Source organism: Eretmochelys imbricata, chromosome 24 (assembly GCF_965152235.1).
Source record: "Eretmochelys imbricata isolate rEreImb1 chromosome 24, rEreImb1.hap1, whole genome shotgun sequence".
Lineage (NCBI taxonomy): Eukaryota > Metazoa > Chordata > Testudines > Cheloniidae > Eretmochelys > Eretmochelys imbricata.
In genome coordinates this window covers 7,413,525-7,441,168 of record NC_135595.1, presented here as the reverse complement: position 1 = coordinate 7,441,168, position 27,644 = coordinate 7,413,525, and the positions used below count along the sequence as shown (strand labels likewise).

At 43.5% G+C, this 27,644-nt stretch overlaps 1 protein-coding gene across 3 annotated transcripts; it reads right to left on the bottom strand.

Moving 5' to 3' along the window:
• Nucleotides 1-195: 195 nt before the first annotated feature.
• Nucleotides 196-26,306, bottom strand: PRPF3 (pre-mRNA processing factor 3). Of its 3 annotated transcripts, none has more exons than XM_077840906.1 (17): nt 26,180-26,306; nt 23,958-24,069; nt 21,827-22,009; nt 20,672-20,802; nt 16,412-16,558; nt 15,120-15,203; nt 14,771-14,991; nt 13,380-13,686; nt 12,001-12,167; nt 10,953-11,035; nt 9,813-9,956; nt 8,829-8,928; nt 7,588-7,701; nt 6,725-6,843; nt 5,921-6,004; nt 3,950-4,011; nt 196-885 (listed from the first exon to the last, which is right to left on the bottom strand). In XM_077840906.1, the coding sequence occupies exons 3-17, from the start codon at nt 21,969-21,971 to the stop codon at nt 739-741; spliced, it is 2,055 nt and encodes a 684-aa protein (XP_077697032.1). In that variant the 5' UTR covers nt 21,972-22,009; nt 23,958-24,069; nt 26,180-26,306; the 3' UTR covers nt 196-738. The 3 variants fall into 3 exon arrangements, with proteins under 3 accessions (XP_077697032.1, XP_077697031.1, XP_077697033.1); XM_077840905.1 differs by having other exon boundaries at nt 23,958-24,086; nt 26,180-26,290; XM_077840907.1 differs by lacking the exons at nt 21,827-22,009; nt 23,958-24,069; nt 26,180-26,306 and adding an exon at nt 17,773-17,868 and having other exon boundaries at nt 20,672-20,796.
• Between the last annotated feature and the right edge of the window lie 1,338 nt (nt 26,307-27,644).

Below are 27,644 nucleotides of genomic sequence, written 5' to 3'. Positions count from 1 at the left end.
TTACAGTTGAGAGCAAGGACCATCTTCCCTCCATGTTTTTTGCAGAGTGGGCCCTTGATTTTAAGGCTGTCAAACAATCCTTCCAAATATACCCAGGCTATGGTATAAGACTGATGCAAGAGTCAAGTACAGAAGAACATGGTTTGCAGTGAGTAACAGCAAACTAATTGAAACTCCCATGTAAAGAAACACATCTTTGACTTTCTTTTAAAAAAGTTTATTATGTAAATATAGGATGTGGGCTAAGTCCCCATCTCCTACTCTGCTTTACAAATTCCAATGCTCCATACTGCATCCTCAGACCATTTGGGGCTGCTCCCAGACTGCCTCCCTGCCCACCAAAGGAGCAAGCTTTGATTGTGTGCACCATATAGTTTGTCCAATGTCAGACTTCATCTATGGAACAGCTGACAAAGCAAGGAGGTGTTTGTACCTCCACTTGAGACAGCCGTATGTGAAAGACTAAAGAGACTACTGAAAACAATTTTCTCTGTCCCTCCCACCTCCTCAAAACTAAATTCTCTGGCGGATACCACTTTCCAGTGGTTTTGCACCACAATTTCCAAGAGTTGGGTTTATCTAGAAAACAGTGTAGCTGTGATTGTTGTTTTAAAAATATTTCTTTAATCATATGCAACGTACTGTGGGGATTTGAGGGGAGGAAGGGAGTTCTGTCCAAGTTTTCAGCCAGGTATTGTTCTCAAATTAACAATGGGAACGCTGGGGGCAGCAGCACCCTCAGTCTGTGGATTCCAACACGGACTCGCTCAGAGCCAGGTCCCAGTAGTGCTCAGCTCCGTGTTTTTTAAAATGCTCCCGTGCCATGTTTTCAGTGGGGCACTGCTTAAATTTCATTTCACCAAAGCTGCGATCCTTCGCTGTACCCTGAAATAAGACAGAGTAGGAGTTTTCTGATGCATCTTGCAAACAGGAAAAACAACCAAGCAAATGCAACCACAATTACAAGAAGAATCAAGAATAAACCTCTTTTTCAATTCTAAAGTAATTTCTCAGGTTTCTAAACAAATGTTCAGAGAGGAACTATGATTTGTATAATTAAATTAGTGCTATTTTTATTTGTGCAGAGGTGAAAGGTTGTAGAGAAACATGCTTAAATAATGGCAATGTTTTCTTTTAAATGAACTGCCAGGAAAAGACTTTCCTTTGATACAGTCTGCAACAAACTGAAGTGTTTAAGAGCACTTCAGTGGCTTTAATTGAAGTTACATGTTTTATTCCAGTCTGTGTCTATCTTTGTCTGGCATAGCCAGTGTCTTTTATCATGCCATACAGGATAATCTCCAAAGACTGGAGATGCCAATATTTTTATATAGCATCTCAAAGGATGCGATCATGAAAACTGAAGGGTGCGGGCCCCAACCTCAAGTCACTTGGAACACAAGGGAGCTATATAGCCACAGTACTTCGGGCCAGGACACCTTTTGAAAGCTGCCAACTTGGTTCCTGTCACTAGTTAGCCATAGAAAGCATTGACTGCTTTCTCCTCCACAAGGGCTGAGTATGCTACCTCCCTCCACCAGAGTAAGAGTCTGAAACCCAGCTCTCCTGCATTGCAAAAAGCAGGCAATAAGTTAGTCCTGGAAGCTTCCTTTGAACAGTGATTAGATATTTGAATGGGATCACGCATCCTCTGCATTTCCCAGCATTATACCCTTCCAAATGCAAAAATACTCCTGTGTGGACTAGACAGAGAAAGTCACCACACTGTTTTCTTCATCTGAATGAGGTTTAAAAAGATAAACCACGAACATTTCATAAAAACATAAGAATGGCCATACTGGGTCAGACCAAAAGTCCATCCAGCCCAGTATCCTGTCTACCGACAATGGCCAATGCCAGGTGCCCCAGAGGAAGTGAACCTAACAGGTATTGATCAAGCGATCTCTCTCCTGCCATCCATCTCCACCCTCTGACAAAGGCTAGGGACACCATTCCTTACTCATCCCGGCTAATAGCCATTAATGGACTTAACCTCCATGAATTTATCCAGTTCTCTTTTAAACCCTGTTATAGTCCTAGCCTTCACAACCTCCTCGGACAAGGAGTTCCACAGGTTGACTGTGCGCTGAGTGAAAAAACTTCCTTTTATTTGTTTTTAACCTGCTGCCCATTCATTTCATTTGGTGGCCCCTAGTTCTTATATTATGGGAACAAGTAAATAACTTCTCCTTATTCACTTTCTCTACACCACTCATGATTTTATATACCTCTATCATATCCCTCCTTAGTTTCCTCTTTTCCAAGCTGAAAAGTCCTAACTTCTTTAATCTCTCCTCATATGGGACCTGTTCCAAACCCCTAATCATTTTAGTTGCCCTTTTCTAATGCCAGTATATCTTTTTTGAGATGAGGGGACCACATCTGTACGTAGTACTCAAGATGTGGGCATACCATGGATTTATATAAGGGCGATAAGATATTCTCTATCCCTTTTTTAATGATTCCTAACATCCCGTTTGCATTTTTGACTTCCGCTGCACACTGTGTGGACGTCTTCAGAGAACTATCCACGATGACTCCAAGATCTTTTTCCTGATTAGTTGTAGCTAAATTAGCCCCCATCATATTGTATGTATAGTTGGGGTTATTTTTTTCCAATGTGCATTACTTTACATTTATCCACATTAAATTTCATTTGCCATTTTGTTGCCCAATCACTTAGTTTTGTGAGACCTTTCTGAAGTTCTTCACAGTCTGCTTTGGTCTTGACTATCTTGAGCAGTTTAGTATCATCTGCAAACTTTGCCACCTCACTGTTTACCTGTTTCTCCAGATCATTTATGAATAAGCTGGACAGGATGGTCTTAGGATTGACCCTTGGGGAACACCACTAGTTACCCCTCTCCATTCTGAAAATTTACCATTTACTCCTACCCTTTGTTCCCTGTCTTTTAACCAGTTCTCAATCCATGAAAGGATCTTCCCTCTTATCCCATGACAACTTAATTTACTTAAGAGCCTTTGGTGAGGGACCTTGTCAAAGGCTTCCTGGAAACCTAAGTACACTATGTCCACTGGATCCCCCTTGTCCACATGTTTGTTGACCCCCTTAAAGAACTCTAAGAGATTAGTAAAACACGATCTCCCTTTACAGAAACCACGTTGACTTTTGCGCAACAATTTATGTTCTTCTATGTGTCTGACAATTTTATTCTTTACTACAGTTTCAACTAATTTGCCTGGCACTGACATTAGACTTATCAGTCTGTAATTGCCAGCATCACCTCTAGAGCCCTTCTTAAATATTGGCATTACGTTAGCTATCTTCCAGTCATTGGGTACAGAAGCTGATTTAAAGGACAGGTTACAAACCATAGTTAATAGTTCCGCAATTTCACATTTGAGTTCTTTCAGAACTCTTGGGTGAATGCCATCTGGTCCTGGTGACTTTTTACTGTTAAGTTTCTCAATTAATTCCAAAACCTCCTCTAGTGATGCTTCAATCTGTGACAATTCCTCAGATCTGTCACGTACAAAAGATAGCTCAGGTTTGGGAATCTCCCTAATATCCTCAGCTGTGAGGACTGAAGCAAAGAATTCATTTAGTTTCTCCGCTATGACTCTATCGTCTTTAAGTGCTCCTTTTGTATCTCGATCATCCATGGGCCCCACTGGTTGTTTAGCAGGCTTTCTGCTTCTGATATACTTAAACATTTGTTATTACCTTTTGAGTTTTTGGCTAGCTGTTCTTCATATTGAAACCCATGGCCAAGCTACTTCAATCAAAACAAAAATCAAGTGCCATCAAGTTGGTAGTGAAATGCTTTATGCATAGCGATTTGCAAACAGAAGTGTGCAGCAAGTAACAAGGCTTTATAGCTTGCACGCATGTTTTAATATCAGCAGTAATGAAAAGCCAAGTGACCCAGAAATTAAGCACTAGAGCCTAAGACCCAAAATGCTCCTTTAAATCAAGATCCTAACTTACCTCCCAAACCAGAGAGCATTTGTTTGTCTTTTTAACAGACTCCTCATCAGATTCATCATCATCTTGAGGAAAAAAAAGCAGATTTTAGACCTACAGCCAATAAGGAATTCCAGGCAGTCACTAAGAAAGCACCAGCATTAAAAATACAAGTCTTCCCCACCCCAAATCTCTAAGCCAGGGTCCCCAACGCAGCGCCAGCAGGCGCAATGGCGCCCACTGGGGCAGTTGTGTGTACCCGCAGGACACCGCGTCACCAAAGTGGCGCCACCAAGCGCAGCCGCCGGAGAACCGCCCGCCAAAATGCCACCGAGAAGCATTACCGTTTCTGGGCAGCATTTCGGCGGCGCCGCTTCTCGGCGGCATTTCGGCAGCAGGGTGTCTGGCGCCCGCCAGTCTTCAGGGAATAGGAATGTGCTATTCCCACAGAAAGGTTGGGGACCACTGCTCTAAGCAGTGGCAGTCCTGACCATGCTTCTATTCTCATTCCACTCAAATAACTTCTCCCACCTAAATCCAAACTACATTTCTGCATTTAGACTAAGACTTTTACATTTCCCTCATTTTGGGCATGCACACAAATGTTTGCTGATTTCCCTTCACCTTTCTCTAATTGTGTTTAGGGGGGAGTCTTCCATAGCTATTAGTAGTTATGTTATACCTGACTTCATAATCTGACATTTTAAGCACAAAATCGAATTCAAATACCGTGGAAGATCTAACTTACTTGCACAGAAGGTTCAGCAGTGAGTACATCCCTCTATCACATTTTTATTCCCATTTCAGGCTCCATCATGTGCCTAGAGCAGTGATACTCAGATCTCTGGTTCAGGAGCCAAATTAGCAACCAACATTACCTAAGAGCCACAGTAGTAGCTGACTAGAGTACTATGTACTCATATTTAAACAGTATGACAGGGAAATAAGTTTTTATATATATAAATTATTCCCAGAGCAAATATAATAACTTAGTGCAAGTTGATAACTTAATTGATAACTTAACTGGTTAATAACACAGTAAAAGCATCCTGATTGGTTAATAATTAAATCACTGTTTTAATATCATGTGCTGCAAAGAGCCGAAGGACACACATTAAAGAGCCACTTGTGGCTCCTGAACTTCAGTCTGAGTATCACTGGCCCAGAGCCAACAGTTACAGCCACTGACTGGTCTCTCACATTACACAATTACGAAATATCTATTACAGTAGTACTCCGGGGTCATCCAGTCAGGATCAGCTCCCAATATTGGGCTGAGCACGCATAAAGCACATATGAAGGCACAGGGCTTGCCCTGGAAAACTGACCCATTTAAGGAAACTGTTGGCCGATGGCATTACACAGACACCACATTTATAGCAAAGTTGTTCCCAGCACTATGTGTGTATCAGTATTATCCAGGGTTATGTGATTTGGGCTCTGCGCTCCCACTTCCTGTCTCAGGGATACATACCTGTACTGGGTTCTAGACGACCACCCAGAGTGCCTCACAGAATTCTAACATACACCTCAGAGTGCCTCACAGAATTATGGCATATGCCTCCCTGGGAGTATTCACCTCCCCAGTCTGCCAGGACTGGATGTCATTCAGCAGTACACACACTATCCCATACTGGAGTCTGTTTTTTTCAAACCTCGAGTCTTGCAAACGCAAAGCCAGCTCAAGCTTTATTGTGCATTAGAAAACATACAGCTGAATATGAGAGGCAGTCTGGAAAACTGGTGTAAACAATAGCAAGGAGCATAAGCAGTCACTGAAGTTCTTGGCTTTTTATCATCTAAATCACAGTCCCAGTATTGGTTTGCTTTAGTAGAATTACAGAGATCTTCAAATTTACAACTCAAACGATCAGATCTATTATGTTCTGCAGAAGGATTTGCATAGTAATGGCTTCTCTTCCAGGCTGCAACAAAATGACCCTATTGCCATTTCCTAGTCACATTTCATACAGATCCATGTGGGTCTATGCTTACCATCTCCCTTTGTGTTTGATGTCTGCTCGTCCCACTTGATTCGATGGAGCATAAGACGTTTGAATTTCTTCTGTGCTTTTGGGCCTGGAGAGAGAGAGGAGGATAGTAATTTTCACTCAGTTCTTGCTCACTGACAACTTCAATTTAAGAGTCCTAAGAGTCACATTCTGCCTCCAAAAAGCAGTGAAAGCTAATGACACCTGAAACCATGGAGGAAAAACTAAACACTCAAACACACACACAGTTCCAGCTAAAAGCCATGGGCGAAGAGAATACTGTAGATCAATGACAAAGGAGTACAGTCTCTAACCTAAGCACAGGGCTTGGAGACAGGAACTCTCAGTGGTCTTTGGCAAGTCACTTCACCTCTGTGCCTTCTGTTTCCCTTGCTGTAAAATGGGGATAGTATCTCACAAAACGTGCTGAGAGAATGTCTGTAAAGCACCATGAAAGTTGGAAGCATTGTAGCAGACTCACCCAGGGCTGGCAGAGTGTTTCCTGAGAAGCTGCCACTGTCAAAGCATTGTGACTTCAAATCTAGCAGATTTAATAATGCTTAAACATATAAGCTACAGTTTAAATATTTAGAGGATTATTTAAAATACTTAAGTAGCTAACATACTTGACTACACAAGGGCTGGTGCGGAGTAAATCTAAGAAGAATACTAAGTAGAGCAGCTTAATATCTTCCTTTACTTCCATAATTCCCAGTAATTGGCAATTTAAATATTTGGGTATCTTGGTTAGAAACAAACTTTTGAACGTCTAATGTTCTAACCAGAAAGTGCACCCCCCGAGCCTTACCTCCTTCTACTACCACCACATTGACGTCTTTGTGTAAAACCACCACTCCTGTTAAGTACAGCTGCCCAGCATTTGCTTCAATTTTGAATTTTTTTGCTGGGTTGCCCAGATTTCTGACTCTGAGGATAGAAAAACAAAGGTTTATCTATTCGAAAAAGGAACTACAGAACTACGAACAATGGACAACAGAGAAAGAGGGTTCCTTCACTCTCCTCCAATTCCATCCAGTACTTACTCTCACTTCAATCTCTCCAGTACTGTCGGGGTATAAGAAAAACCCTATGTTCAACAGGGTTTTATTCAGTGTTGAGCAGGGACTGTATCTACCTTTTTACAGCTCCTAACACAATACATTATTACATATATTACATTATAATAGAAGCTTTCATCTGACTTTTGAATGGTGTTTTATCAGATGTCAGGACTCCTGGGTCCTATTGCCAGCTTTGCTTGTGACACTGGACATTCAATATCCCAGTGTCTCAGGTTCAGTGTCATTAGGTTTAAAATTCATAAAGTGCTTTGTGATCCTTGGATGGAAAGCGCTACAGAAGCACTGAAGTATTAAAGAGACTTTCTACATTCACCCTGAATGCTCATGCAGGATGAGTGAAGAATGGAATTATCTTTCCATTTACTTTTGAGAAAGTGTTTCTCTCTCTACCATAAAATAATTTGAACAGCCTTCACTGTTTCTAATGGAGTTCAGGGAGCCAGAGGACAATAGCCTTGCATTAAATGAACACTCCATATTAGCACACATTTATAGACAGGTGTTTGTCATCTGTATTTATAAAAAGTCACATGGGAAAAACATCTGTTGAGTCAAAGCACCTCTAAGGTCCGTGGGAGAAGGCACTCACCTGTACACAGATATATGCACTCCCTGTGAAATATCTTCTTTAAGTTTTTTAACCTTCTTTGCTTTTCTCTGTTCCGCCGTTAGTTTTCGTGCAGCATTTGCCTCTTCATGAGCTCTGGGTGGGAGGAAAGAGACAACAGGTAAGCAGAAATGCAGCTTGTTGGATGACTGTTCAGAAAACTGGAAGGGGAGTGAGCCTTGTAGACCCAAAGTTAGGAACACTGAACCAGACTCTGCCCAGACCCGGCTGGCTTAGAGGCACGTGAGTGGGTCCAACCCACTAGATCACAAGAGACTGGTTTCCATCCAGAGGGAAACTGGACCAGGTTGTAACAAGTATGAACAGTGGTACTGCAAGCTTCCTGCAACATCACCCTCCAATTTGCCTTCAATGCCTCTAGTGATGAGGGATCAATCCATTTAGACCTTAGCCTCTGCTGAAAGAGAGCAATTAATGCCAGCTGTAATGGTGGAAATTTGTGGTGTGAACTGGATCAGCACCCACCAACTAATTTTAAATAGGTCACTAAAGCATCATCAGATGGTACAAACTTTCTGTCAGTACTGCTAGAGGATGCACCTGATCTAGTGGTGATGATGCATAAGGCCCTGTATCATTACCACTGCCTGAAAAAATCCAGTCATCTGGTTATTTGTAGTTTGAGACTACACAAATGAACTTTTAATTCAGGTACTTTGCTTTAGATTAATTTCTTGAAGAGCCTACTCAGTTCATCTTTATTACAGTGAAACCTTTGCATTTCCCAGATGACTTCCCTTGAGGATGAATGTGTACACACACCACCTAACACTAAACCTGAAAGTGCTCAGTGTAAGTGACTGAATGTAGTGAGCTCAGGAGGACCATGTCTCAAAGTCATTACTACACAAGCAGTTGTTGGAGGGTCTGTGAAGAGAGTCAGGGTCTCAGTCCAGTTCCCAGCAGATAGCTGTAAAGCCACCACTGCAATTGGGCCTCTTGCTGACAGCTTCAGGACAAGGGTCCAAGAACGGATGGGTCATGAACACTCAACTCTTCTAGCTCTCAGAGGAGAGCCTTTCAAGACAAAGCTGAAATAAGTTGTAGGGTCATCATCTGAGTAAAATTTGTAATTCTTTCTTCCTTTGCTGCATCTGTTCTGTGCTTCAGTAGAGGACTTTAGTCTCTAGGGCTGTCAGCACACCACCACCACCAAATCTACTTTAAAATAAAGCTTTCTTGTTTTTGGACATGCAACCTACTTCTGTCTCTTTGCCATCTGTGCTCTAACGTGAGCTTCCACTTTTGTCGGGTCCTGAACAGCTTCTGTCCCCAGTACTCGCATCAGGTTAGAAATTCTTACTGCAAGGGAAATAGAGAGAGGAACATTGTAAAGGGACCTATCACGTACCAACTTGTCGTAATTTGTGTCAAAACTCAAAAGGCATCTGTTACTTCCTATAAGTATAGGAGTGGAGATGCAGCAAGAGCTTAAAAATGAGAAGATCTTCAGCATAGATGTTTTACTTTAAATAAAACCGAGTGCAAAGATTGTAAGAGTGAAACAACATTGGGGAAACCATCTGAAAGAAAGGTACAAGTTAATTTCTAGGTGAGACCAGATCTCCTCTCTAAGGCTTGCTTCAAAAGGCTCCCCAACATTATTTAAAAACAGCCTTCCGTAGCATCTTTTGTCAGGCTCAGAATGCTTTACAGAATTACTAGCTATGAACAGACATCACTTGCCTCTGAAATGGAGGTATTTCCAGGTGCAGTGTGGCAACTGCCTGACAAGACACAGCAACAATGCATGAAATTTAGTAAAGAGTGGTTCCTCCGTATGAACATTCCATGTAGTGTGTTCATTCATTGTGCCTAATTCTGCCTCTGTGCAACCCTAATGAAGTCAGTAGGGCTGGATGGGGTGTAAGTCACCCCAGAATGCTGCCCTATGCACATGGGGCTTGAAGCAGGAATTACTGAGTGAAATTCTATGGCCTGTGTTATGCCGGTCACACCAGATGATCATAACAGCCCTTTCTGGACTTAATTCTATTAATATAGATGCACGAATGTAAATTCATGAACAGAGTAGATCTATAGGATTTCTCATACACAGCTCCTTTGTCTGCTGCAATTTACCAAAACAGTGGTTTTACCTAGCCAATGTGTCACCATCTGGAGGCAGTGCCTGTTTTAATGCAGCATTTTACGTACAGCCTGTTCTCCACAAGGTAGTCACCCACCTTTCGGTTCAGGAGGCGGCATTAGGCCCAGCCTGACTTTCTCCTGCAGTTCCTTCTGTGCTTCTCTCCGCGTCTGGCGTCGTAACTTCTTCTGCTCTTTTTTAGTCAGATAAACGCCCAGAGTCACTGGTGTGTCACTGTCCACTAGGAAGGCAAATCAAAGAACAGTCACTTTACATTTACCAGTTCCCCAAGGGCAGGACCAAATACTGTTTACAATCATTACTAGGGAAAGGGAAGGGAAATAGCTGCAGTCTAGGAGTTATAACCAATTCCTGACGCTTAAGGCTAAGGCAGCCAAACACCACCATTTTTGTCCTCCAGTCTGCTTGTAACCTACAAAACCCCTCTTTCTGAGCATGTACGTATGCCTCTCAGCTATCCCATATTAGATCATGGTTTCTCTCTGCTACTATCTGTGATCCTTGAGTTACTCCAGATTGTTTATATCAATGCTGAACCAGAAAACAGAGGTTACAATGCTGTTTATGTTAAACAGATTAACCACTAATCCTCTAAACCTTTCTTTACTATCCTACGTCCCTTGTCTGGGTCTGCGTTACCATGTGGATCACAGGAGGAATTTGGGGTACGTCGACACTGCAACTAAACACCTGTGGCTGGTCGGCATCAGATGAGTTGGGCTCATGGGGCTCGGGCTGTTTAATTGTGGCACACACGTTCAGGCGTGGGCCCAGCCTACACCCCAAACGTCTATACAGCAATTAGACAGCCCTGCAGCCCAAGCCTGACTCAGCTGACAAAAGTGTTTAGTTGCTGTGTAGACACCCATAATGTCCAAGTAGCAGTAGCCATCCCCTCTACAACCTGGGAATCTACCAGTTTCCAATGTCTAGTTGGTTACTATGCTTTTCAATGTGATCTCCTCCACTCTTTTTTAGACTCACCTTCCTAGTCTTAGCTGTCTTGCTACCCTAGCAGAGCTCTACATTCTATCTTAGCATGATTTCTTTTATGAGGAGAAATGAAGTCAGTGGTATTACAAACGGGGAGGGTCTTAGTCTGGTTCAGAGCTCATGCTGCCAGTGGTTTGGAGCACTTGATGGGTCTTGCTACAAAACCACCTATGCTAATCAAGACTACAAAGAGGCCTTGAACTAGACTGCTACATGATAGTACCTGGTGGGCTTAGCTGTGCTGGGTGTTCCACAAGGTTTGTGATCCCAAAGTAGTCGTCTCTTTTAGAGTAGACTCCAGCTGTACTAAAGAGGAGAGAATTTGTGTATCACTATCAAGTCATCTTAGGGCTTGGTTCCCGCACTTTCTTCAATGTTCCACAAGCCACAGCATCTGGCGAACAAAGCAATTTGGCCCCCCTCACACAACCTCCACAGTGCTAACTATTAAACTTACGCAAGTTGCTGACAGGTACTCTAAAGCCAAGCGTTCAGGGGAAGCAGGGAGATACACAGGTCCTACATAAGTATTAAAGCCCCTCCCATTGCCCCGATATTCTAAATAATCGATCTTACATTTAGACATTAGAGGCAGAACTTTCAAAAATTCTTAACTGACAGTCAATGGCTTGTGCTCCAAAGTCATTTAGCTGCTTTTGAAAATCCCACAATGGCTTTTAGCCAAAAATTGCTCTAACAAACTGAAAAGGAGTACTTGTGGCACCTTAGAGACTAACCAATTTATTTGAGCATGAGCTTTCGTGAGCTACAGCTCACTGAAGTGAGCTGTAGCTCACGAAAGCTCATGCTCAAATAAATTGGTTAGTCTCTAAGGTGCCACAAGTACTCCTTTTCTTTTTGCGAATACAGACTAACACGGCTGTTACTCTGAAATCTAACAAACTGCTGTATCAATTGCACACAGGAATTGTTTCCTCAGTCGCTGGAATAAACCAGCTCTGGAATGGAATACAGCAGCTGTTTGGCACCACACCGCACACTGGAGCAGGGAGCGAACACAAAATACAACTGAACCTCCCACAGGGTATTCAGGGGGGCAGAATGCAGTTCCCCAAGCGGATGCACTTGCTTCTGTAAAAGATGCAGCAAAGGCTTAGGGCCTGATTTTCAGAAGCGCTAGGCACTTCAGCTACCAGCAGCTCCTAACAAATTTCAATGGAACCAGGGGTTGGGTCAGCAATTCTCAAAAGCCAGGCCATTAGTTTCTTCTCTACAATAAAATTATCAAAGCCAAGCAGGTAATAGCTTACAGGTCAAAGCCATTAGGGATGATATACGAATCCCACCACTCTATCTCAGGGATCTCCCCTTCTTTCAGCTCCTTCTTGGGAGTAATAAGAGCTAGTTTGGTAGAGGTGTGGATCCCAGTCTTTCTGGCAGCTTGAGAGATCTCGGCCTGCAACTTTTCTAGTTGAGCCTGAGGACAAGAGGAGAGAGATGGGACAAGCAGGTCACTTACATGGGCACACGCAGAAATAGTGCAGCCTTTAAAAAGCAAAGCACACGGGGTATATTATTTTACAAGCTGATCAGAGCACGTCACAGAGGAAGCAGAGAATGGAGCCTGGGACTAGTGGGTGGTTTTGTAGAGGTTTGTGGGTGTTACACCTGCCCCATGCAAGGATTACTGCACAACCCTAACGAACGATTGTTCTCCTAGTTGATACTTTAAAACTGGGCTGGGAAACGTACTGGGAAATGTCTTAGCAATAATACTACCTAGCTCTTATATAGCACTTTTCATCTGTAGATCTCAAAGGGCTTCACTATTTCTTTGGGGAATCTCCTCCATGGTGTAACAGACCTCAGTATCAGAAAGGGTCTTCCCAATATCCAGCCTAAATCAGCTCTTCATTCCAAGAGTCCTCGTTATACCTCACAACTGCAGTAAATAGTTACTGCTATGTAAACCTATGTCAGGGATCAGCAACCTTTGGCATGCGGCCTGCCAGGGTAAGCTCCCTGGAGGGCCGGGCCAGTTTGTTTACCTGCCGCGTCTGCAGGTTCGGCCGATCGTGGCTCCCACTGGCTGCGGTTCACCGTTCCAGGCCAATGGGGCTGCAGAAAGTGGCGCAGGCTGAGGGATGTGCTTCCCGCAGCCCCCATTGACCTGTGGCGGCGAACCGCGGCCAGTGAGAGCCGTAATCGCCTGAACCTGCGGTTGCGGCAGGTAAACAAACCGGCCCGGCCGGCCTTGGGGCTTACCCTGGCGGGCCATGTGCCAAAGGTTGCCGATCCCTGATCTATATTTTTGCGCATGGTTAAAATTTAGGCAAGTTCTCTCCCTTTAAGTTCTTCCAGCCCCCAAATCATTTGCTTCTATTGAAAGTAGGTCAGAAAGTGTATTTTTCCCATAGAAAATTTCAGCTTTTCATAAGAGAACTAAGTTCTTTGTGTTGTCAACAAAAAGACAAAAATGTATGCAGAAAGACACTTTCCACAAAAACTGAAAACTAATTTTCCATTGAAAAACAGTTTTGATGGAAAATTTTCAACCATCTGTAGTGGAATTCTTTCTTGTCTTGAAGCCTCCATCATTCTCGAATGGGACACAAGAGTTCGGTTCCCATGCCACTCTCTGCTTCTAGTGCTGTTCATTAAGACCAGCACTCAGGAATCTAGACAATACCTTTGTTCGTAACCTCTGTGCAATTTTTTCAAATTTGCCTTTGTCATGGAACTTAAAGGTGCGTTTCTGACGTTGGGATGAGGCTATGGAGACCCGAGGGTCAAAGTAAGTGTTGGATTCCATGTCTTCAGAAGGTTTCTCTTTGAGCTGCTGTTTAAACTGCTCCCTCTTCACAGCCCTGATGTTCGCTTTTAGGGTTGGCATACGGTGAGTCAGTTCAATCTCTTTACCAGTTGCATCAACAGTTCGGCCTTGTTCGTCCAGGATCAATGGGGTAGGCTTTGTCTGGTCCTTTAGCTCTACTTTCCTGATGCAAGAAACATTTTGTTAAAATGCAGTCATGTAGCATTAAACTCAGAGGAAATATAGAGGGTACTGTGACCACCACCAAATAGGTCTTGGTGGTTTTCTCTAAGCCTTTTTAGTCAATATCATATATAGGAAACAGATGTGAAGCTATTTTAGTGCAACAGTAATCAAAAAGTAGATGCCAGTATTATGATCCACAGAGCCTAGAGCAACCTCGACTATTATAAGTTTTAACGAAGCATCAGCACCAAGGTTTCCACATTCTGATCACTCAGAACATCAATAATCTAAATGCTTCCCTCTTCTTGATACTTCGGGGAACAGAGGTGAGTTTCACACCATGAATGATATGGGTGTGCTTACACTAGGGGCCCAATTTGCATTTACATCAAGATCTCCTTACACTTCTTTGGCAGCGTAAAGGGGTACTAAAGTGGGTGTAAATGTTATACAATTAAAATGTTGTGTTGCCAGAATGGCATAGTGTCAGCCCTGAAGCATTGCACCCGGTAAGATTTCCCACTGTTGCTATCATTTGTTTAGCTACATTGATGCAAGCACCACTACAGTTAAGGTGATGGAGAGTGATCTTGCATTCTAACCATTGTGCAATCTAGACTGAGCAGGTCCAGATCACTTGGCGGTTAGATAACCAGGGGCTTATCTGCCCTATCTTCCCACCACTGCAACTACTGATGCTGAACCCACACTGGCAGTGGTGAAAAATTTTAGAAAACCCTTTATGTAGACAAGGCCACAAGGACTTGATGTAGTTTAGACTACTCTTAGTTGACCCTGAAATGGACTGAACATTCAAAGGACAACTACAGTGTTACAGTAGGAGGTGGACAACAGCACACAGACAACATCCAGAAGGGCAATGCCTGTCAAGCATCACTCTCTGGTGCTTCTATCATTGACACAGAGCCGCCAATTATCCAGTTTATGAATCCAAGTCAATACACATAAATTTTGGTGGAAAGGCAATGATGAAGGCTGACAGTATGCACGCCTAGCATTTGTCTTGTTCCCATAGGAAGTTACCAGGGTTACAGTGTACTTGGCAAGTTGATTGTACTCACGGAGGTGCAATTCCCATTGCATGCAGGTTGGCCAACCCCACCATGTTGGCATTGCCAATGAGCCCAGGTTTCAAGGCCAGCTGAGCCTGGATTCGGGCTTGCAGCTCAGCAGCTTTCCTGGCTTTCTCAATAGCATCATTCATAAACGTGGCTGCCTGTGAAGGCTGGATGGTATTGCCGATGGGGAGACGTTCTGGCTGGGATGAAGAAGGAGTTTTTGGCTGTGGAGAGAAATACACTGTTAGATACGTGTCAGAACAATCACACAAGTCACTGTTTGAGGAGAAAGACAATGCATCCATTTGAATCCTGTGGCAAAGGATCTCCCCTTTTGCTTTCCAGGCTGTACCTGGGGTGCAGGAGGACTGATGAAACTCAGTTGCTTTTTCCTCTCCTCAATCTGACGTGTTGCTGCCTCCATCATCTGTTTGATCTGCAGAAATAAAAGTTGGAAAGTTAGGTTTCTTCCTCCTCTTCGTAAGAAGGGCTAAAGCACTCTTCAGAGGCTCTTCACATAGCGGCAAATGAGTGCAAACCCAGCTACCAACCAGGACAATTCTAACCAACAACCTCTAATTTAGCAGCAGCAACCCTGGGTAGTCAGTGCCCACTGCCATGACCTGTTCCTTCCTATTCAGCTCACCCTACAGAAAAGGAGCCTTGTTTCCTTGTTTCATTTGTGAAGAGGGTCTTCCCCTCTCTTTCTCACTGTTCTCTTGGCTGAATTCAAGTGTGACCAAGTGCTTTGCATGTTCCAAAAAAAGTGAAAGGACCTGCAAAATGATTTCCTGACCTGTTCTTAATCAATTCAGTCTGCTCACTGGCACCGCAAACTGTAAGAACTGAATTTCCCTTTCCTGGTGGAAATCACTGTTTCAAGATGATATACAGGAGACTCATTAATTCTAGAACACCTCCTCCACTAAATTCAGTGACATTAATCCTTTAAGATTAAGCCATTTACTGGTAAATTACTTCATGTGTCTGAACTGTTTAGTCAGTTTAATTTAGACTAAGAGCTTTAGTCCAAGCACGTTTTCTGAATCTGCCAAACTCCATGTACATTTATGGTACTGTGTAACTAAAAAAATAATGAAATGTGCCAGATCATACAGATGGCATTCAGCTAATGAACTGTTTATACTACATAACTGCAAGTGAACACATTTCAGTGCAAGTCAACACTTCTTCAAACAAATGAAGGATACTGCATATCAAATGTATTTTCTCCACTTATTCGCAATATAGTTTAGTTGTATTCATTAACATTTCACAGTATTTTTGCAAATGTAGATTCTGAGTAGCAAGTTTTAGCAACACAAGGCATCAACATTGCACTCTCTCTGCCACTCAGTTTTCCAGAAATGACAAAGAGGACCATTAGGCTTGTGAATTAGGAACTTCTATTTAAATTGGCCAGTAGTAGCAGCAAACTCTGAAAAGGACACAGTGGAAAGCACTTGCCATTAGTTTTCAAAAGGACGCTAGACCCTGACATACAAATTTCTAATCATGATATGAAGTATAAGATAAGAAAAGTTTCAGCTATTCCCTCACACTGAAACTAAATATTAAGATGTTAAGATCCAAGATCTCAGTTTCTTGGGAAGTGGCAGAGGAGAGCAACCTGAGAAGACAAACCTGTAGCTTGGTCAGCATTCCAGGACTCTCTGAAGGTGGCCCTGGGATAACCTCCGGCTCCTCCTCTACCTCCTCAAAACGTGGAATACGCCGCTTCTTAACACCGGAAGACTCCTTGGAGATCTCAGTCTCATCACCAAACACATCCTAACAGAACGGGAACAAGACGAGATAGCTTATGATCAATGATATAACAAAGCTACTTGAGGCTACTGATGAAGACAAGCAACCAGCACTTGAGTCCAGCAATTTAGAATTCGGAAAACATTTTGGTCAAGCAGTCACAGCAAGGGGCTTGAATCCAGAACTCCTACGTTGGATTCTCAGCCCTGCCATTTACCCACTGTGGGATCAGGCACAAATTCAATCTGTCTCATTTTCTCACCTGTACAATGGTAAGTGAGATCCATCTAAATGGGTGGCGGTGATATGGAGGTTAACTAATGTTTGCAAAGCACCCAGATCCTTGTGTGAAAGGCACTACCATCCTTTTGCATGGGGTAAAGAGTTCCTAGGTCCATCATTCTTCCCAGTAAGCCTGTGTGTTCTCTCACACACCTATCCACGGACAAAGGTCTGATCTACACACAAACTGAACTGATTTAACTAAATTGGTTTCTAAATCTCAAACTGATTTAAGAGTCACTACAAAAAGTAATTTTCCCTCTGCTCATACTCGCACCTTGTCAACTATTTGAAATGGGCAACCCTGATTGCACTGGCCTTGTTAGCACTACAAAAGTAATTTTCCCTCCCTTGGTATTCACCCCTTCTTGTCAACTGTTGAGAACAGGCCACTTCCACCTTAATTGAATTGGCTCCTTAGCACTGACCCGCCACTTGGTAAGGCGACTCCCATCTTTTCATGTGCTAGGATATATATTCTGCTTACTATCAGAGGGGTAGCCGTGTTAGTCTGGATCTGTAAAAGCAGCGAAGAGTCCTGTGGCACCTTATAGACTAACAGATATATTGGAGCATAAGCTTTCGTGGGTGAATACCCACTTCTTCAGATGCTCCAATACGTCTGTTAGTCTATAAGGTGCCAGAGGACTCTTTGCCGATTCTGCTTACTGTATTTTTCACTCCATGCATCTATGAAGTGGGTTTTAGCCCACGAAATCTTATGCGCAACTAAATGTGTTAGTCTCTAAGGTGCCACAAGGACTCCTCATTGTTTTTGCTTATACAGACTAACACAGCTACCACTCTGAAACCTGATTTAAGAGAGTGTCTACAAGGAGATTGCACTGATTTAGTTAAATACGTGCCATTTGTGTGAGTAAACAAGCCCTTAATCTACCATACAACAGGCATACTGCATTATAAGTGAATGTTATTTGAAAAGAAGATATACACACCGGTTGTAAGCGTTAGTTGAAATCCCCTCTTCACTATTATGGTTCATATTCTATAAGGACACTTCCTCAGCCAGACACAGGTACTTCTTGGAATACCTACAAGTTCAAGAGAAAGGACTTGCCCATAGTATAAAGTGTGTAGACCATTACGTTTTAGTTCCTGAAACTTCCCAAGCAGTGATCTACCCCATGAAATGGTAGAAGGGAGAGAGGAGAAAGAGAGGGCCAGACAGAATGCTGAAAGACAGCTAACATAGGTAGTATCTAATGTTTTTATCATCCCTCTGTCCACCTCTACAATTCTAATTCTGTGAGCATATGTAAAAGCAGAGCTAATATTTTCAAGGAAAAAGCCAGAAAGGAAAAGTTACCCTAGTTATACCACCTTGGGCTGCAATCCAGCAGATCTCCTGCTAAGCAGGGTCGGGGAGATCAGTGTCTGGATGTGACACTTCTAAGGAAGTTAACTTCAGGAAGAGCAGCTGGTGATTCAGTAGATGACACTTTTCCTTAAAAAGAAAAGGAGTACTTGTGGCACCTTAGAGACTAACAAATTTATTTGAGCATAAGCTTTCGTGAGCTACAGATTACTTCATCGGATGCATTCAGTGGAATGACTCTTTTCCTTGAGTCAGTGGCCCATCACAGTGTGTTTGGGCATGCTCTGCTATTGGGAGGGCTGAATTTCAGATTAGATACAAAACTGAGGGCTTGGAACACTTTTGGTCATTCAAGATCCCAGAGCACTTTTCACTAGAGATGGGGCAATAGCCCCAGTGACCAGTCCAAACCCCAGCTTGGGTATCTAACCTACCTCCGTAAGATTCCCCATAGAGTTTCAACAGAGTGTAACGGTCTTCCCTTCCTGTCCTATAACGTTGTACGGTGTTGCCATTTGATGCTAAGTAGCTTCCACATCATGCGAGAATGGGCATTCCGGGTGACTAAAGCACTGTCTTATAAATGATTTGTAACTGTGAAAAGCTTTGGGATCCATTTGCATCAGAAGTGCTACAGAAGTATAAAATAATCATCACTTGTAAAGTGCAGACTGCAATCCATCTGCCAAAGGATTTATCTGCAGAACCATCTGCTTTAAAATGACATGTCAAGTGGCTGCATGGCATAGTTCAGATATTCCAGTTTCTTCTGTCTCCCCAATATACCAGAGGTAAGAGACTTGAGATCTGGCTGGGACAAAATATGATGGCTTACTGCCTTTCAATCTGAGAACAGTTTGGTGGCTTATGTGAAATGAGTTAGTCAATTTCAGTCTAACTCCTAATTAAATGTGCCCACAGCACAAAGATGACACCACATTACACTAGCTGGCTCCCTTCTTGATAGTCTCAGTAGAGGTGCCAATGACTGAGAGCACATCGACACTTAAGGCACTGCACCGCTTTAATGAAAACGCTCTACACCGACAGGAGAGTGCTCTCCTGTTGCATAGTTAAGCCACCTCCGAGAGGAGATAGCTATGTTGGCGGGAGAAGCTCTCCTTCCGACATAGCACTGTCCACCAAGGGGTTAGGTTGGCATAACTACGTTGCTTGGGGTGTGGATTTTTCACACCCCAGAACAACAATTATATCAATATAGGTCTGTAGTGTAGACCAGACCTGAGCTATGGAAGATTGAACTTCGCCCCCTCTCCCCTGGGAGGGGTGGGGCTCACTCCAGATCAGACTAAGGCACATTGGCAGGAATAATTGCACTGCTGCCACCTAGGCTGTACCTATTCTGGGGATAAAGACCTCTTCTTTGTGCATGACTGTTTAATCAGTGAATGTAACTGGAATCTGGAAGAGGAAAGGTAAGTAGACCCTTCTCTAGCACATTTTAAAGCCTCAGCCAGGCAGAGGAGAAAAGTAACAGTTTCAGACAGAAAATATTGAGAAGGGTAGGTAGTCCCTCTCCTCCTACAAAGCACTTTCCCACAGACACCTGGAAAGGCACAGCTGAGAGCCCTGTAAGGGAATATACTAGGTAACTGACGAATCAGGAACTGATACAATGCAAAACTTCAAAAAGAGAAATATAAAATGCCATAAAATAGGAACCTCAGGAAAAAAGTGAAAGGAAACTTACTTTAAGACCAGGGAACAGCTTGTCGAGTAGCCATTTTTAAACTCTGTATGCAAATGATGACAAAAATTGTAATTCCAGGGTCAAAAGCAAAATCTTCAAGATAGTGAGAAGTAAAAGACAGCTGCGGATGCATGAGACTTTCCACCATCCCAGTCAAATGTTAGATGGGAAAACCACCAGAACACTAGAAAATCCTTGCTGTATTTCAGGACCTTGAACTTTGGTGGGGAAAAGAGGTTGCCAGAAGGTGCATATTGTGGGTTCCAGATGAGCTTCAGTGCATGAACAGAAAGTGAAAATCCACAAGGTAACCCACCAACATTCATTCACTGACAATTGTGAAATCATCAGTTTAGATTTTACGATGACACGTCTGAGCAAGGAAGAGCAATGGAAAGTTACTACAAGCTGTGCCCGACTAACCCAGACTCCTAACCTCTAGTTAATGAAGACTCAACAGTATGGCAAAAATTCAAGTGGGGGATAAAGGAGTATGAAAAACAGCACAGAGCCACAAATCCTGTTATTTAAGCTGTTCTGTTTCATTAAACCACTAGGGGATTGTTAAAGAAACCAGATGCTCAGGCTTCCAAGCCAGGAAAAGTATTTTGGTCCCTCATGGCACCTCAGAAGAGAGTAAAAAGAACTGAAATGTAAAGGCTCACACACTTCATTGTAGAGAAGGGTCTTTTCTCTTGAACTTTAAGCATTATAAGATGTGCCTTTCTGGAAGAGGAGAATGTGGTAAAGTAACAGCACTACATTCATGGCCTTTATCGAACAATATAACAATCAGTCCTTAGCTTACCTTCAATTCTCTCTTTCGGTTCCGGTCACTGTTGGATTTTGAGTGCCTGGAGCTTCGTCCCTCCTCTACAGCTTCAAAGAGCTTGTCGACAAACCGCAGAGTGGAATCATCAAGAAAGGGCTTCAGATGGTCTGGCAAGGAAGAGAAATTTATGTGACTAGACAGTGAGCATTTTTGGAGACAGGAATACGTGGATAAAAATTATAGTTCAGCCTGTAAATTCACAGGCTGTCATTCCTCCTGAAATCTAGAATACATGACCTATGGGTTTTGAGATTCCATGCAAGTCTCTTTTTAAGGTAGTCTCTAACACTGACTACAGCAAATGTCTTCAGTTTCTTTAACAATGGAGCCTTTCAGCTGCATTTCCTGTCTTGTCAGTTTCTGTAACACCCTTTAAGTGTTTTGGAAGCATCTTAAGACAATGCCATCTTCTGCCATGAGGAAAAGGGGAGTACAAGAAAATCTGTCCAAAGTAAGCTTCTATTACTACATACAGCCTGTGAAGTAAGTCTGAAAATATTAAGTACATAAAAATTGGCTCTGAGCTAAGAATTAGCAAGGACATTCTCAGCTCAAAAGGGATTTCGCACATCCATGAAAAGGGGGTTCATCTAATGGAAACACTGTCACAACCTTAATTAGTGATGAAGAAACAATTTGCCACCTACAGTTCAGCACCACTAGTCACGTGAAGAAGTGCCCAAGAATAAGGAAGATAAATTCAAATCTGACTTAAAGACCATTTCAAATGCAGTGCAGATCTTCCAGTTTCATTTGAAAAGCTCACAGCTACTCACAGGAACAAATACTCTCATTTATTTAAGATACAAATTCGAAAGCCTCACTTGGTTGTCTTCTAGACCAAGACAAAGTGCCTATATTGTTAGTTTCATTTTCCTGAGTGATGCTTCTATTCCTTTCCCAGCTTTGCTACTGTTTAGCTCGAAGGCATGGTACAATACAGTTTATATGAAATACTTCGCAGAAAAATGGATTGTATCGCTAAACAGAAATCCTGAGAGATTCAACAGGTTGTCACTTTTAGCACCTATTTCATACACCTCCCTCTCTTTTTGTCAAGGATCTTTACTACTCCAAAATACACAGCAATGGATGTGTTGTGAGTGTCGTAATGAAAAGCCGAGGACATACCGGCTGCTTTCTTTTTGTCCATTCCCTTCCCAACACAGTTCAATGCTGCAGTGACCACAGTGGGTTCTGAAAAACCCAGGACCCGCTTCACTGTCTTCTCGATCCATGGCTTCAGCTCATCCAATTCCCGTTTAGAGAGTGACATCTTCACTGGTAGGCTGACTTCAATTATTTGAATTTTACCTATAAGAAAAACAAAGAGTGGAAAAAGCATCTCTTAGAAGAGAGACTGGAGCAGCCAAATCGCCATTATATTGATGGCCATTATATTTTTCTTTTTTTAGTGTGAATTTAGAGCTGGAAGGTACAAAGCATTTTTTTTAATGTATTTCTTCCTAGAGACCCAACCAATGTTGGGATGCCATTGTTCTAAGTGCTGTATAAGACAAGAAATAGTCCCTGCCCTCAAGACCTTACAATCTAACTAGACAAGACAAAGGAAGTATTAGATCCTTATTAGAGATAATCTCTGTGTGTTAGTTCCCTAAGCGACTTTCTCAAAGTTACACAGGAAATCGATGGCAGAGCCAGGAACGGAATCGAGATCTCCTGACTGCTAGTCCAGTGCCACGATAACAAGGCCAACTTTGCTCGTGACAGGTTTCAGAGTAACAGCCGTGTTAGTCTGTATTCGCAAAAAGAAAAGGAGTACTTGTGGCACCTTAGAGACTAACCAATTTATTTGAGCATAAGCTTTCGTGAGCAGCTGTAGCTCACGAAAGCTTATGCTCAAATAAATTGGTTAGTCTCTAAGGTGCCACAAGTACTCCTTTTCTTCCTCTTGTTGACACTCTTGGAGACTATGCAGTGTTGGGCCGTGGATGGGCCCAGGATACTAGAGAGACAAGGTGAGAGAGGAACTGTCGTATTTATCCACAGGGCAGGTAACAGGTACCAGCAACACAGTTTCCAACTCCTACAGACTTACAGCCTCATAAATGCCCCCAGGACAGAGGGGGGGAGTTCTGTCTTTGTGGCCCATTCAATCTTTGGCTTGTGCTAATAAGGGAGCCAATTAGTGACAATCAGGGTGGTAGATTTGTCATGTGAACCCTTGTCCATTAGTCACTAGACTGAGACCTATCCAAACTTATTTCACATACACCACTCGCACTCAATACATTAGAATAGTTTTTACAATATTTTGAGAGGGGAACAAGTCCATTTTCAGCAATGTGGATGAAATACATTTTTGATAAACACTGAAAATTCTAATATACACTAGTTAGTGCTTAGTACCTTCACTTGAAGATCTCAAATCATGTTACAGACATTAAGCCTCACAACATCTACACAAGGTAAGCACGTGCAGCCTTCTAAACTAGAGGAAATTAAGGGTGACTTGGCTAAGCTCACACAAAAAGGGACATCTTCCAGGTCTCCTGACTCACAACCTCACTATAGATTCAGACTTTAAGGCCAGAAGGGACCATCATGATCAACTAGTGTGACCTCATGCACATTGCAGGTGGCAGAACTTCACCCACCCACTCCCGCAAAAAGCCCCACAACCTCTGGCTGAGTTACTTAAGTCCTCAACTCTTGATGTAAAGACTTCAAGTTACAGAAAATCCTCCATATACTCTAGCTCTAGCATTCTATAGCTACATTTCAGTTATAGCTGCTTGTTGAGTAAGGCACATTTCGGATGATGACTGTTAAATGTTAACATTTGATACTCATGATCATTAGTTCAGCTAGGTTAAGAGCCATCATTACATTTCACAAAAACATGTTGCCATATTAGTATCCTCATTTATATATTGTAAAAACAGGCTAATATGGCTATAAGAATGAGTTATGCCTTGGTAGATTTTACCTTCATTTATGTAATTCAATAAGACCTAATAGAATACTCAACCTCAGGCAGGTTAGCATGATATTTCAGTATCTGAAGAGCGAATAGTATACATGAGCATTCTCATTATGTACTACCTACAGAATGAGAACACTATCTTTCAGCCATGTAAGTATTCTATATACAGTTAAACCTTGCATATAAGGCCAAATGTGTGCATTAAAATGTCTAAGAAAGTTGCCAGCCAAAATATAATAGACGATTTCTATCAGGTGGTCCAATAGTGAAACTGCACAACACATGTATCTCTCATTAAGGTTTACACCCACTAACCTTCTTCACTATGTTATTCCTCAGTAAATGGATAATCTGGAATTGATGTTCTCACAAAGCTGTTGTCAAGCAACTGTGGCTCCTTCAGATAAGCGACATATTTAGCTTCATTCTGTAAAACACGTATGCCTAAAATTAAGTAAAAGTTCTAATTATAATTAGTTTCCAAAGCCACAGTGATATGTACAATGCCTCCTTTCAATAGAAACCCTCTTGCTCACAGCATTGCCCCAATAAGACAACTACTTTAAAGGTCTGAGCACTGCCTACGTTAAGGCTAGAAATCTAGATGCCTTGAATCAGACAAATTTAGCTGTAACAGGATAAGAGTTCGCATACATCCGTGGAAAATTTTACCAAATTCTGCAAATGAAAATTGTGTACACAGGAAGATTGGGTTGTGTCCCCCACCTCCTTCCCAATTACTTCTTTCTGAGAAGCAACCTAGCACAAATGTACCATGTTTATGGGCAGACAATTCTAATCTTATTATAAAACTCATTTGCTCTAGCAAAGATTAAAACCCTCATGGATTTTTTTTTGTTGCTGCTGCTGTTCCCTTTTATTTGTTTTAATAAAAATGTTTATTTATCTAGAATGGAAATAAATGTGCCAATTCCCTCCCCACCATTACGTGTGTACCTTTGAATAATCAGCAAAGGAGGCTGTGTAGTCTAGTGGTTAGAGGCGAAATGGGAGGCAGGAGTCCTGAGTATTATGCATGGTTAACAGTGTGTTGTGTGAACAAGAACTTCCTTATATTTTACATCTGCTGCCTCTCAGTTTTACTGGATGATCCCTTGATCTTGTGTACTCAAAGTACTATTATCCCCCTAAAAAATCACTGGTGTTACATGAAGTATCCAGAAGACCCAAGTTTAGAAACAAACCTAATACACACCATTAAAGAGAATGCTTTTTGCTTATGATGCATAGAGAACAGGAGACATAAAGGGAAAAAATTCCTCTTGACAAAACCATCACTGTGGCAGATTAATGGTATTGCCCCTCCAAGTCAAACTCTTTAAAAGGAAAAAAAAAGTCACTCCATGTCTCACTTCTAGGCGAGATGTTAGAGAAAAATAACTGCGCTTAAATAGCACATTCTCTCCAAAGCACCGCACTGATTTTTTTGTCACCATACTCCTGTGAGACAAGTAATACTAATTTTCTAAATGACACAGAAGAGTTCAGTGACTTGTCTCAAGTCAAACAGTAAATCAGTAGCAAAGCTGAGATCAGAACCTAGGAGCCCACCACACAGTTGCCTGCCCTAGTACCCAACTCACACACTTCTTGTGCGAAAAAGGTGCAAACACTAAAAAATAGGAGTATGCAACAGAAATAAAGAGTGCAAATCTATGAGTGCTCCCTGATCTGGGCCAAAATGATAAAGGCAGCATTTCTAGAGGAGTTTGAGATTGTTAGTTTTGAGGTAGATGCACAAAAATCAAGTCTGCTCAGAGACTCTGGAGATTCCCAGAATCATTCACTGAGATGTTTTAACTTAAAACGTTGGGCTAATAACTCACTTGTGCTTTATCAGTTTCATTCAGAACCACAGAGCGAAAAGGGTACATGGTGATGAGACACGGGTACCAGTGATAGGTCCGAGACAGCACACACAGCTGAGTACCACACACCCGGGGCACCAGAGCGTGTGTTGCTCACCCTCCTGACCAAGGGAGTCCTTTAGGGCAGGGAAGATGTCTGGGGTATAACAGATAGCAGAAAAGAAGAGGAAGTGCACAGATTGATGAGGAAGGTCCCTGTCAAAGCCTCAGAAGTATGAGGGGCCGGCTGTGGGCCCCCCCCTTCCCCAGGGCATGGGGATAGCCGGCCAGTAAATGGGGGTCCCTATCACAGCCTCACTGAGGCTGCCTCAGGAGTATGAGGAACAGGCTAAGGGCTTTCGCATTCCCCAGAGCCTGGGGGGGGGCAGCTGGGGGGCTCCCCCCCTTCCCCAAGGCCGCGGGGGGGCGGCAGGCCAGTAAATGGGGTCCCCTATCACCGCCTGAGGCGTATGAGGGGCAGACTAAGGGCTCCCCTCTTCCCCAGGGGGGCTGGCTGGGGGGAGCTCCCCTCCCTTGGTCAGCGCCTCGCGCGCACACATGAGGCCTACGCCAGCCTAGCTCAGGCCTCGAGCCCCGGATTCCGCGCCCGCGCCCCCAGCCTGGGCTCCGCGGCCTGCCCATCCCCAGCTCCCGCGCGCCTCGCCTCACCTCAGCGCCGCCCAACCCGGCCCGGCTCCAGCCCGAAACTTCCGCTCCCCGCCGCGGCGGCCTAGAGAAGACCCGCTGCGACTGACGGAGACGGAACGTTAGGGCGGAAGCGGAAACGGCCCGCGTGAAGCCGCGTCGCGGGGGGCGGGGAAATTAGGCACCAGCACGTGACGCAGGAGCCCAGCGCCTCAGTGGGGGTGGTCACGTGACGAAGGAGCGGCACCCTGAGGCCTTTTCACGTGACGGAGAAGAGGCCAACGCGTCTGGGTCGGGTCACGTCACGTGACCGGGGGGGGGGAGAGAGAGAAAAGCCCAGCACCTCCCCGTTCCACGTGAGGAGCTGCTGCAGGGCGAGTGGAAAGGGAGATTTGGGGCCTGGGACAAGTGATCCAGGGCGGCTGGGGTCCTGGCCCCACCACCTACAGAGGGCAGGGACTCTAGAGGGGCTGGGGTCATGGCCCCGCCGCCCACAGGGGCCAATTTCAGGAGCTGGAGGGCAGGGGATCCAGAGGGGCTGGGGTCATGGCCCTGCCACCCACAGGGGCCTATTTCAGGAGCTGGAGGGCAGGGGATCCAGAGGGCTCAGGTGCTGGTACCCAGCTTTTGCAAAGGCTAAGGGGAATAGCAAAGTGTGGTTGGGCTGAGTTCTTGGTCCCCAGCTTCCCCGAGGCCCAGGAGGAGCATAGGAGAGAGGGCCAACGGCTTGGCAGAAGCCTGCCCTCATAGCACCCATGATATATGGGCAATGGTAAAATCATGCCAACGTGTGTCATGCTGTCAAATTACCTTCTTGTTCCTCCCATGGTCTTGGCCATGCCACTCTGCAAGCAGCAGCAGCTGAGTATGTCATTGCACCATGCCAGAAAGCCAATACAATGCACTGTACAGCTGACACCTGCAGTTACCACATTGCAACACTATGGCAGAGTTTCATTATGGTGGCTCATGAGGTCACCCAGGCATGTCATGGCTTGATGCCATCACATCTGGGTGAACTCCATTCATATAATTTTTAGAACCATTCATCTGCCTAAATCTAGCATTTAATGGAGAGTATGGTGCTAAGGAAAAAAACACGAGACAGGCAGCCAATCCTTGTTCTACCAAGACCTCGCATGCAGTGATGCTTGTTGTAATTCACTGTAGAACTTGAGCTGACCCCAGCATGAGTAATGCAAGCATGTCAACAGGGAATTGCTTCACAAAGAAGATAGCCAGCTTTTGAACTATCATCATAAATTTCCTATCTCAGCCCAGCTGGTCTTTGGAGGTTTCCCATCCCAGTACTAATCCTGTGACATACACCCTAATTTGTGAGAACAGAGTTTTGAAACAGAATAGCTGCAGGTATCCCTAATATCATAATCAGAGGCATCCAGTAACCAGTCTGCTGCGCAACGCAATATCAGTGGCAGGATATTACAAGATCCACTTCCAAGTATACCCAATTATAAGGCAAATAGCT

Coding starts and splice junctions, on each gene's coding strand:
- PRPF3 (XM_077840906.1), bottom strand. CDS start 21,971: ATGTCACTCTCTAAACGGGAATTGGATGAGCTGAAGCCATGGATCGAG. Junction 16,559..20,671: donor ACCGAAAGAGAGAATTGAAG/GTAAGCTAAGGA, acceptor CCGTTCTGTTAG/GATGTGTTTGGTGATGAGAC. Junction 14,992..15,119: donor TCAGTCCTCCTGCACCCCAG/GTACAGCCTGGA, acceptor TTCTCTCCACAG/CCAAAAACTCCTTCTTCATC.